This window comes from Chaetodon auriga, chromosome 3 (genome assembly GCF_051107435.1).
Source record: "Chaetodon auriga isolate fChaAug3 chromosome 3, fChaAug3.hap1, whole genome shotgun sequence".
NCBI lineage: Eukaryota > Metazoa > Chordata > Actinopteri > Chaetodontiformes > Chaetodontidae > Chaetodon > Chaetodon auriga.
Genome location: NC_135076.1, coordinates 25,846,566 through 25,858,958, shown reverse-complemented (window position 1 = coordinate 25,858,958; position 12,393 = coordinate 25,846,566). Strand labels below are relative to the sequence as shown.

The 12,393-nt window shown below is 42.5% G+C and overlaps 1 protein-coding gene across 1 annotated transcript; it reads right to left on the bottom strand.

The window, feature by feature from the left end:
• Positions 1-7,245: 7,245 nt before the first annotated feature.
• LOC143318702 (sodium-dependent phosphate transport protein 2B-like) lies at positions 7,246-11,322 on the bottom strand. The gene is made up of 12 exons (XM_076727166.1): positions 11,277-11,322; positions 11,054-11,191; positions 10,839-10,967; positions 10,541-10,684; positions 10,341-10,452; positions 10,053-10,248; positions 9,867-9,962; positions 9,444-9,555; positions 8,749-8,916; positions 8,330-8,446; positions 8,104-8,228; positions 7,246-7,791 (listed from the first exon to the last, which is right to left on the bottom strand). The coding sequence occupies exons 1-12, from the start codon at positions 11,320-11,322 to the stop codon at positions 7,246-7,248; spliced, it is 1,929 nt and encodes a 642-aa protein (XP_076583281.1).
• Positions 11,323-12,393: the final 1,071 nt, after the last annotated feature.

The window sequence follows — 12,393 nt, the reverse complement described above, 5'->3', positions numbered from 1 at the left end:
TTTCAGTGGAATCATTAAAAAGCACCAATTGGGAAAAAAGAGCTGATTCAAATTGTTTTAGTTTGTTGATTTTTTCCTAAGAATCACAGTTAAACACACACACTTCAGCAAGTACTGATTCAGAGAAAAACAGTGATGATTCAGTTTCACTTTACCGTTCCAACAGCCCACCCGCGGGCAGTAGGGGAATTTATTGTTGTTTATTTTTCTTCCCATCAATTGATACAAACGCTGCATTCACTTATACTCATGAATATAACAAGTATAGGTGGAATTGGTTCATTTATACTCATATTACACACACTGTTAGAAAGATAAAATGGCTTAAATCCATTGATGCAAACCATTTCAAGAGACAATCATAACAGGAGACACAATAAACGCCAACAGCAGACAAAAACATCAACAAAGGTCCAGTAGATTCACTGCAGTGAAATATTTAGTCCAAAACATGATAATAATCCATAGAAAGATGTTTTCTCCTTTTCAAATTAGTTGGCGATGTGCTTGTCTTCTGCTTGTTTTCTGTGTTCTCCGTATTCTCCGAAACGTATTCACACGGCCGCCATCTTGTGTCCAGTTACTCTGTGGAGTCTCAGGTTTCAAATGACACCTCACCTGACCAGTCACGATCTTCCATTTGAAGCCGAGCAACCAGAGTGGCCAATAACAGTCTGAGTTGACCAGAAGAGCCGCCATACCTTCTTCCGTGTGAAAATTGAGCCAATCATGACTCAGTTTGTAGATGACGTTTCAAATAGCCAATGAAATTCTGAACACTCCTATATGCCCCTTTAGTAGTTATTTAGAGCTCCAAACCTCCAGTCAAGGATGTCAGTGCTAACGGGGATATAACACACAGTTTGAAGTGATAAATATAGTAAATGGCTTCAATAAAATCACATATAACCAGAATATAGGTATAGATACCTTAAGTATCAATATAGATGCCCAAATTTTAGATTTCATGAATTCAAGGAAACTTCAGCTTTGGTTGTCCTCAGTGTGATCAGCAACAACAGCCTTCACACAGTGACACAACACCATGAATCAGTGTCAAACATCAGATTTTTTTGGAGCTTTAAGATAAGGGGGCGGCAGTCAGGAGCTTGATTGAATATGTGTGACAGCAGGACACTCAACCTGTCTGTTCAAATCTATTTTCATCAAAATGAGGCTCCGTACACGGCACAGTGGGCTTTTTATGTGAGCCACATAAAACATGAAATATGAGCCCTATCACAGAGGAATTACCTTTATGTGCAACTAATTAGCAACAGCGAATATGTTTAAAAGAAAAGACTGAATAGCATTTTGTATTAACATAATGAGACAATGTTGTTAATTAACCAACCGAAATAGGCAATCCTGCAATGCACTATTCACTCGTAGTGACGACAGCATCATTCAGCTTCTTTATGGATACATTTAGGCGCTGACAGCACCTTGGTTAATGTTAGGGAAAGATCAAAAGCCTGTTTTAATACAGAAAAAGTCAGCAGCAATCCGATCTTTCCCGAACATTAACCAAAGTGCTCTCATTGCCTAAACGTAACTGGAGTTAGGACGTGAACCCTGATTCTGGTGTCGCAGTCCTGCGCTTTGGACAGCAAAATGCTATGTTTCATCCACTCAAACAAACGTCGACTGTGAACAAAATGAATGCAAATTAGCTGCACGTAAACAGTGTTGAAAATACATGTATGTGAAGTTCTGAGGCAAAATCTTATCAAATGTGTCAACACGGCAATAGAGTTTAGAACTGAAATGAAATATACATTTATCAACCCCTTTTTAAGTATAAAGGAAGTGAAAACAATCAAATATTTAGATATAAAATGCGTTGAATGATTAAGTGTTTTAATTTGATAAATGGCTCACTGGTCATGGGACAAAGCTGCAATTCAGAGACCTGTGTCTGAACTGTCCACAGCACTGGGAATAATAACAATAATAAAAATCAATAACAGTCATAACAGGAAATGCATTTAATTAATAACAAAGATGGCTTTGTTTCTTTGAAGCGTCCCAGGATGTAATGTCAGTGTCATTCAACCTGTGCTTTGCCTGCGATAACAACACGTCTGTCACACAATAAAAAACACCGAAAAACACAACAGCAGCTGAAGCTTAAATACAGACTTTACTCTGCTTTCCAGCTACAGGAACCTCCAGAATGAAGATCTGATTGTGTCCAACCACACTCGCTGTGTGTCCTCTTGTTGGTTGGCCGCTGTGGACCTTCACCTGTCAGCAGCCAGTAATTACATACTAGCCTGCCTACAGCTGTAAACCCAATAAGCAGATAATAATAACAGACAATAATAATCAGATTAAGTGGGCCCTCCAACAGACTGGTGGTGATGTGGCTGTTAATGTTGTGTGTCACTGGGACGACACTTGTGCCTGTGTGTTCATGTGGAATCAACACAGAGAGGGGATATGTCCCATTATCTTTTGGACATGTGTACTGAGGCTCACTGTGGTCAGCCTGAGGTGATAACATTGCCAGAACTGGAGCTGAAAAAATGCACTTTACTCTAAATATTGAGGCGACAGGCTAACAAGCAGGGTTGCATATTAGATCTGTATTCACGGGACTTTCAGGCTGCTTTGTCTTCTTGTCCAGCACACGCATCGACCCACGCAGGTGTTTTCACTTTTGCCTAATTGGACTCCTTCTCAGGACTCTGTGACATGATTGCTTGACATCTCTCTGGCACCTTTATTGTTGTTACTGGTTCATGAAGTTTGTCATGACGTCATCACAGCAGAGCACCACCCATCTCCAACTCGAGCAGAGGTCTAATCAGACCTCAAGGAGAAAGTCCTGCGTCGGCGGACAGGCCCTTTAATATGTGGCCATATATCTGGTTTATTATTCAATATGCATTGGGTGGTACTGTTAATTATTGGTAGTTATAAAACAGAATAAAACATGGAGTAATTGCTAAGGTGCAGCACCAGAGAGCCGCAACAAATGGGAGAAGCAGGCTGCAATGCATGGAGACCGAACATCCTGCTGACAAGTTAAAGCTGCTGTGATCAACATTCTTATACTGAGAATCATTCAGATTAGTAGGTGTAACGTGAAAGGGGTCGCTCACAGATAATTATCACCTCCAAAGCTCCATGAAGCTCAGCAGGTTGTTTTAGTGTCTTTCAGCAAATTGTTTTGGTTTCAGCAAACAATCCCCCCCAGTAACCCACTGTGAAGCCAAGCCCAGCTCCAAACAGCAGACAGACACAGTTAGAGACTAACTATTGAACAGAGTGGAGCAATGAAGAGCTAAAAAGGCAGATATTTCCCTCAGGAGTTGGTTGCAAACAAAAACAGAGTGAATATTGGACTTAGATTCATCAGCTGGACATAAACAGGACTCTGAATGAATGCTAATGCTGCTGTGGGTCTGCTGCGTGTATAAATAAGCAACTGCCTGCGAACAAGTTCACCAACTTGAGAGGTGAAAATGTGTCAGTGTTGAGTTCGCACTTTGTTTTTCGCCGAAAAAATCAGCTAATGCAGCTTTAAATTCATTTGCTACAGTTTGAGCTAGAATGCACGGAGAGGTGCGCTCACTGCTCGCTTTGCTTTGTTGTGAAATTAAATCTAAACTGTCCAGCATGCAAACTCCTCCAACCTCAGATCTGGTAGATCATCAACAATAACTAATCAGTTGCTCCTTGGCACAAGTGCGATACAGCCTGGGCTGACTTTATGTCATGGAAATCTTATGAGTTTTAATTTTATCACGTCGTGTCGGTCAAGATAAAGATCAAAGAGTCGATCTGTCCCAGTGTTTTATTCCACAGTGAAATCTTCGGGATCTGTCGTCGACCACTGGAGCTGGAAAGGTTCTGTTGTCCTGTGTTGATCCTCTGAGTTGCCATGTGAACATTTAAATGAGTTGGTAACATAATGACTGATGGAACCTTGAATGCCGGTGATTCAGTTTATTGCAGGTTGGGAGTGGGAACAGATTGCTTGCAGGCCCTGAGAGAAATGTGTGAAACGACTGAATATGTGTTGTTTTTCCATATCATAATTGGATTTACATTTGAAATGCATTCTCTGTTTTACCATGAGTGATGATTTATTATTTTCTTATTTAGCCATGACCAAATCCATTATCATACTTGCACACTTGCCTAAAGAGCTGAAGCTGAACAGGTGAAAATAATTCATGGCTTTGCCAGATAATGGCTGCGGAGTAAAATAATCTTCACATATAACTCTGCTCAATAATGCTGGAATAGAATATAAAAGTCATGCAATTATCTTGAAACAGCCAGAACGTGCTGCTCATACAGAATCTATATTAGTTTCCATTGCACTGGCTGCTCAGACTGGGAATGGGGGGGGGGGGGGGGGGGGGCATTTATCCGTGGTTCACCAGTGGAAGCCCAGTCAGCTGTTCTTACCCTGCTGATATCTTTGTGAACAATCTCAACCCGCTTTGTTGCAAAATGCTGACAGCTTTTGTGGATGAAGGTTTGTGGATGAAGGATTATGATTGATGGTGAAAGTGGAGGCATGCTTTGCTCCATATAAATAATGAACAACGAAAATTAAACACACCTCTCAGCCCTTAAACCAAGGACTACAGTGTGTGCTCTGCAGCATGGCTCAACACTCATATTTACCGTGTCACACAGTGTGTTTTATCAGTGCATTAAATCTATCCTTCACGTGCTCTGCAGTTCTCCATCTTTGCATTCTGAGTTGTGAAACTACCTGATTCGTGTCTGTGGTTGAGGCAGAAATATGACGGCTGGTTTGCACTTTACATGAACTCCAGAATCCAACAGTCTGATAACAGTAAAACTATTTTCAGACCAGCTACAGTAAAAGGCTCATGGATGTAATGTTCCTGTTCATTAGTCAGTTTTCAAATGCTGCTCATTGCTGATGACTCAAACAGATGAAATATCAGGATGCAGAAGTTTGTTTTGCAACTGAATAAAATGTGTTATGTTAACAGTTGCACTCACTGAATTATTATTTTAACTACTATGCAACAAAAAAAGCTCCTCATAATAGCTCGCAAATGGGCGACTATGACCAAAGTAAATAATGGTAATAAATAAGGTTCTGAATTTTAAGATTAAATTAAAACCCAAATTCCAGAAAAGTCAGGACTCTGTGTACAACATAAAGAGATTTCAATCATTTACAAACAAACTGTGTTTAAACTGTTTTATGAAGTGTTCCTGAGTCCATGCGCTAATCTCCTTTATCCAATCACGTGTTCACAAAGTGAACACCAATCATGATACTGTCACCTGTTACCAATCAACCTATTTACCTGTGGAATGTGTTCTTGGAGCGTTCCACATCTTTCCCAGTCTGTGAAACGTGTTGCTGCATCAGATTCAGAATAAGCAGATTTTTACAAAAATCAATGAAGCTGATGAGGGAAAAAATATATATATTGGCTTTGAGCTGTTTTCAGATGAGTTTATGTCAAAAACGCCAATCCTCTTTCGAGTTGAGGTTGTATCTATTTGTTAACCTTTAGTTCAAACAGGGAAGGCCATTGTCAGCCAGCTGTCTTTTACAATGACACCTTGATAAGGACACATATAAAATACATCTAAAAATCAAAACACATATGAAACAGCACAGCAATTCAAATTAAAAGCCGTCATTCACACTCACATTTCAAGAGGTTTCAGTTGATTAAATGGATCAGTTTATCAAGTCTCAAGAGTTTCTGCAGGTAGTTCCATTTGCCTGGTGCATCGTATTTTAGGGCCGGTCTCAGTGTTGACGTGGTGTTCTTCGACAACCAAACAGCCTGTTTGTGGAGCACGAACTTGATTTATAGCTAAGTCGACATGCGAGATACTCGGGTAGTTTGCCAAGAAGCTCTTTATAGATAGGCAGAATGCAGCACCCTTCTTATCTGACTGCCAACCAACTGTCTCATACAGCTTGAATTTCTACTATTCACTGATACTGTGAATGATCATGGCTGATAGACGCTCATTTGACGGACAATGAAAGCAAGCATTCAAAGCTACAGCACACAGCTGAAAATCCTCGGTATTGCCCTGAAATTAATTACGTAACTGTGTCAGCATTGCATACTGTTCTCCACTGATAAATGACACTTAATGACTGTTGGCAATCAGGATGATGAGTAATGATTAAGTAATAAAACAGTAAAGGTTAAAGTGTCCCTTTGATCAGAATGTCTTGTGCGTCAAGTCCACTGATGCTCCTGGACCTCATAAACACAGGAAGGGCAGCGTTCACATCTGTGGCGTGGGCGGTGGTGTGGGAAGATACTTTGATTGGACTCTAGATCAGGTCACTGTGATACAGGAAGCACCGTTACTGTGTTAAAGCCCTAACGATGGACTATGGACCTATGGGCTATTCCACATGAAAGCTTTTTCTTGACACGCATGTAAAATCTTTAAGAACTGCTTAACAAATCAAACAAATCGAATGCTACTTGCATAATCTAACTGTAATTATATACTGGACTTTGCCCGGTGATTTGGTCTGAAGTCTCAAAATGACTGTTCAAAGCCAAATCAGATATGAAACGAGAATCTGTTCACGACAGAAGCCATTTTCTTTTAAGACACTTAACAGGGAATCAGTGAATCTTCTGATGTATCATGTGAAACACTTGGGTGACCGACCATATCTGAGCTGGTTATCAAATGAGCTGATTAAAATGACTTATCAGTATCCATACATGAGTGTGACTTCAAGCTTGTGCATTAAAGCGATTGAAATGGAAATGGATGAAAAAAGTGGCAAGACTGCACTTTAAAAATAGTAAATTTCTTTATTTACAGATATTATAGCGTCTTAAATACTGAAGGATAACAAATATTGTAAATGCTACGTTAGACATTTGAAATTTAAACGTTCAAAGTTGAAAATAAAACCAAAGGCCATTCACACATATCATAAAAAATATAAAAATAAATTCGGAGCCATCCACAGTCAGGTCACAGCAGATAGTGAGTCTGAACGATAGAGTGAAAACAGCATAAAATAAACATCACATGTCCAGAAACAGCAGGTTGATAACATGTCCAACACTTCTGTTCATGTTCTCCAGAATTATGGTGATTGACAGTGTTTACTACAGTGTTAAATACATCATCCAACAAAGGGGAATCATCAACGTACCACAACCTGAGAAGTGATGAACAATTAAAGTGTGTTCCAAATACATTATTGCATTGAGTATCACTCATAGATACAAATTTAGCTTAATAATATTAAAATCGTGTTGCGTCCTTTATATCCTCATCTTGCGACATGGCGGGATTGTCGTACATCTCCAGACTCTTCGTGCTGTTGCTCCTTATCTTTTCGATCTTTTCATCCTCCTCTTTTTTACAGCACTTGCAGCATTTGCAGCAGCAGCAGCAGTGTTTGCCGCAGAAGCCAAAGGTGGAGGTCACCACAGCGTCCCAGGGCGCCATGGAGTGCAGGGGCCGGGGCAAAAAGTCCCAGCTGCGGAGGAAGCTGGGCAGGAAGCGGGGGCAGCGAGACTGCATCACATTGACAATGATCACAAAGACAATCAACACAACGATGGGCACGCCCACGCCGACCAGCACTTGCCAGCCGGCCACCGACAGGCCGAACACAGTCAGAGGGAAAACCAAGAAGCACAAGATGAGGTAGAGGGCGGCGAACCAGCGGTATTTGGCCGTACGATTCCCCAGCCCTCTGGCCAACCTGATGGGCACCCGCATGAAGGGGATTGGATACCACAGTATGATACCCATGATGTTGAAGAAGAAATGGCAGAGTGCAATCTAGAATAAAAAACACAGAGATCAGTCAGACCAAGCTATCGCTGTTAGATCTGATAGAAAACATCAATCAATAAGACTCAGAGACATGTTAGCAGCTTCGTGAGTTCAAGCTAACATCAGCATGCTAACATGTAGATGCTAAGCAGGTTTAATGTTTACCATGTTCACCCTAGTAGTTTAGCGTGTTAGCATGCTAACACTGGCTCATTAGCAGGACACACAAAGTACAGCTGTGGCTGATGGGAAAACCAATAGTTTTGCAGGTATTTGCTTATAGCATTGGACAAATTAAACGTTTTTCTTGCATCTTACCTGCAGCGAGTTGGCGAGTGTCTCTCCAGGGCTCGCCATAGCTGCAAGTATAGCAGTGGTTGTTGTTCCAATATTTGACCCCAGTGTCAGGGGATAGGCTCTCTCAAGGCTAATGACACCAATACCTGGTAAAAGAAGATTGAAAGACCATATAAATCACTGTGTCTTTAAAAAAAAAAAAAGCACACACACACATTACGAAAACATTATGCAAATGACAACTTACCAACTAGAGGAGTTATAGCTGAGGTAAAGACAGAGCTGCTCTGAACAATGAAGGTCATCCCTGCTCCCACCAAAATCGCAATGTAGCCAGTAACCCAAGAGAAGGGGAAGGGGAAGTCTGTAATGACACAGAAGGACAGCAGGTGAGCAATAAACCTGATGAAGTGAGCACAGTGTGACTGCACACATTAAGGCCTTGTGACCAGAGCCAACGAGGAGTTTTATCCTCGTTAGCGGGATAAAACTGTTTGTGCCTGAGCTTCCGCCGTCACACATCGGGACAGGTGGACCCGGAGGCGAGCCGGAAGCATCAGGGATGCTGTGCCTGCGGAGCTCATCAAGCATCACCATCGAGGCAGATGTGCTGACTATCAAACAGGCTGCAGAGAGCGTGTCGGCGGGGAATTCTTTTGTTTTTACCTGTGTTGAGCACCTTCTTGATGACCACAGCCACCTGTCCCTGCAGCATGGAGTTGAGCAGCTTGACGATGAGGATGAGGCAGGTGCAGAGGATGATCAAAGATGCAGCCAGAAGAATGAGGCCCACCGCCAGGTCTGGCAAATCAGTGTCGACAAAGAGGTGTTTGCCTGCAAAGGACGGTCAAAGAGATGATTGGCACTGACGTGTCCACGCTGAATCATGTGACAGCAAAAACAGCCTTGAAAATAGAGCTGTTTTTGATAAATGGAGCTGATGAAACAGTATTTTGTGAGGGGAGAGGTGTTTTTCCTGTAATTTGAAAACAATCTGAGGGTGGGATATCATTCACAGCAGTTTCTGATCTCATCCAATTGAAAAATGCATGTCTTTTACTTTTAAAACCAAGCACAAAAGCATTCACTCTAACTGAGGGCAGAAGACTTTGAAGAGGTGATCCATAAAATGGTCGTGGACAGCATGAATAGACCTATTGAGCAGGTAGACGGGTCAAGGGAGGGTCTGAGCTGAGTCACTATAAAGACTCAAAGGCAGTCATTGTCCGGACATCAGAGGGTCTGGATGAAGGTGGCTGTTGTGTCTCATGTTCCACTGAGCTTCAGTGGTTCAGGTAATCCGAATCGCTTTGCAAGTGTTGTTTTTTTTTCTCGATATTCACTGATGGAGGCACACTTACATTTCTTGATGCAAGTGGAAATAGACGAGTTCCTCTGCGTGAAGATCAGGTTTCCCTCCGACCAGCATGTCATACCAGGAAGGCAGGTGTCCACTGTCACATTCCAGAAGGTCTGAGAGAAAAGATCGGAGCCAAAAACACCTTTAAACACAAGCGCGGTGATTAGGAAGCCAATGCAGCTGCGATAATCTTTAAATTATCATTCGTAACATTCTACCTTTTATAAAATAACACACCTTCAAAGTATGATCTAACGACACAACGACTGCGGTCACAATAGAAGAAGGACAATATCAGTCATTAACGGAAAAAAAGCAGAGGTAACCAAAGCTTTATCACATGTTTTCACTGTTACTGTGTTTTGTTCAGTGTGCGGCAAACTAATAATTTATGTATGTGATGCAGCTCTTGTTGATTTCTTACCGTGTTGACCTTTTTGCTGCAGCACATTTTGATCAGGCTCATGTTTTTGGCTGCGGGGTCACCGGTGGCAATGCCCGTGATAACAGATTTGTCCAGCTGAGACAACACAAGTTTAAACACATTAAATAAAACATCTTTATGTTTATGTTGCATGTTTCTTGGCGATTTCAGAGTCACCGGCTCTACCTCGATGATGGAGTTGGTGAGAGGATCGGTGATGACGTTGAGCAGGTCGGGGGCGTTCTCGCCAGTCTGAATGTTGAAGGATGTGATTAAGAGGTCTGTGAGTTTGTACAGGACATTTGTGGCGACTTCTAGGGGCAGGAGAACCAGCACAGACAGCCAGTTAAAGAAGTCGTGGACTGTAGCGCCTGCAAACGCCCTGGAAGACAAGGAAGACTCTCTTAAATATCTACCAAACACTGTTTTCTCTGCAGCGTCCTACACAATGTATTTTCACATGCTCTGATTTACCTGCGGAACTCATTTCGGTCTCCTGCCTGCATCATAGCCACAATAGTGTTGGTGACAGACGTTCCGATGTTGGCGCCCATGATGATCGGTACCGCAGACTTGACGTCCAGCACTGCAGAACGTAAGCAGCATTATAAGAACGTGTAAAAATCCGAGCGTGAGCATGCATCTTCCACGCGCCAGTGTGTGTGTCTGCTTACATCCAGAGGACACCATGCTGACCACAATAGAGGAGGAGGTGCTGGAGCTCTGCACCAGCACTGTGACTAACACCCCGATCACCAGCCCGGCCACAGGGTTGGACAACACGACATTGTCCTGGAAGATGTCACCAGCAGCTTTGCCTGCACACACACACAAACACCGTCAGGTCAAAAACACAGCGCTCATTACACATTACATAAGACCCGGCATTATCAAGTCAATAAAGCAAATGTGCGGTGATGGGTGAAGATAAAGACAGAAGGTATTAAATGTAATTCTGTGAACTGATTTTACCTCCGACTAGCTGGAAAGCAGAGCTGAGAATATCCAGTGAGCAAATAAACAGGTAGAGAAGTCCAAGCAGCAGAATGAGCTTCACAATAGCGCTCAACACTCTCAGTACTTTTCCCTTTGTGTCCAGCTCTGCAAAGAAGAACAAAGAGCTGAGTCAGACCCAGGTTTTGTAAAGGTGTCCACTCTGAGCAGTGCAGGTAAGGAAGCTGGCTCACCTGACCACTTCACTCCAGTGTCTTTGAGCTCCGGGAGATCCCAGGGATTATCTTCTTCTGGGTCTGGAGCCTCATTCACCAGATCTACAGTGGAGTAAGACGGCAGGATGTCCACATCTTTGGTCGGGGTCTTTTCATCTAACGGAGGCAGGAGGGAATGTTAGAAAATGTGGCAGCAACACAGCCTGAGGAAGTTTAACGTGTCTGAGAGAAAAGGACATACTGAGAGTGGGGGAGGAATCAGTCCCCACTTCTGGTCTTGGAGCCATGATTATCTGCGGAACAAAAAGTTGTAATAAATACACAAAACAACTCAGATCATGACTTTATGTTCATTTAATTATGTCAATTACAAAATTTAAAGGAGCAGGAGAAAAAAAACTGATGCGGATGAAGTGGAAATGATGTTCATGTATTACCTGTGAGGTGCAGCTTTTCAAAAGCTAACCACTTTTCAAATGCAACGATTTTAGTCTTAGATTTGTTTGCAGAACATGTTAAAAATCACAAGACACACAAAAGAAGAACAACCAACGCAAACTCTCCCTTAACACCGTCAGCTATTCATGCGTGAAAAGGAGCAGGAGGAAGTGAACAGTCCTCCAAAGTCTACCAACAGTCTGCATTCTTCACAGAAATTCTTTACAAACACGATCCTTAAGTTGACCACATGATTCAGGATTGATCAGGAAGGACTAAATCTCCACAAAGTAAAAATAACTCCCGAAAAAGCGCGCGCACAAAAAACCCCATCACTGTCAAGGCTGTCCAAGATAATCTGAATAAAATCACTTTGTCACACGCACATGCTCCCTGGATCCTTAACGCCAGTTTGTCCGCGATTACAATAATTCAGTAATTTCACGCGCGCTCATGCGGTCTGTCGCGTGAAGCGGTGATGGCGGCATACACACCTGCAGCGGAGCGCTCTGAGCGGTGACACGGAGGCTTCACCTGGTTTACCTGTTGCTCACTTGGAAGCTGAGCGCTGCATTTATAGCTCTGTACCGCGCGCGCGCACACACACGCACACACACACACACACACGCACACACACACACACACACACACACACACTGCTCTCAGTTCAAAGGTCGTGCAGAGTTCAAGTGGCTGTAAGGTACATGAAGTCTGTGCGGGACAGTGATAAAACCACGAGATGACTCTGAAGGATGAGCTGATACAGATCATTTATCATTTGCTGCCGAAGGGAAAAGATCGAAAAGATGACCCTCACTCCTTCTTCTTCTTCTTCTTCTTCTTTCTTTTTTACATGAACATGCTGCTTCGCTTAATAGATCCAGAGGTAGAAATAGAAGTGTCTTGTGTGTATAAAGTTC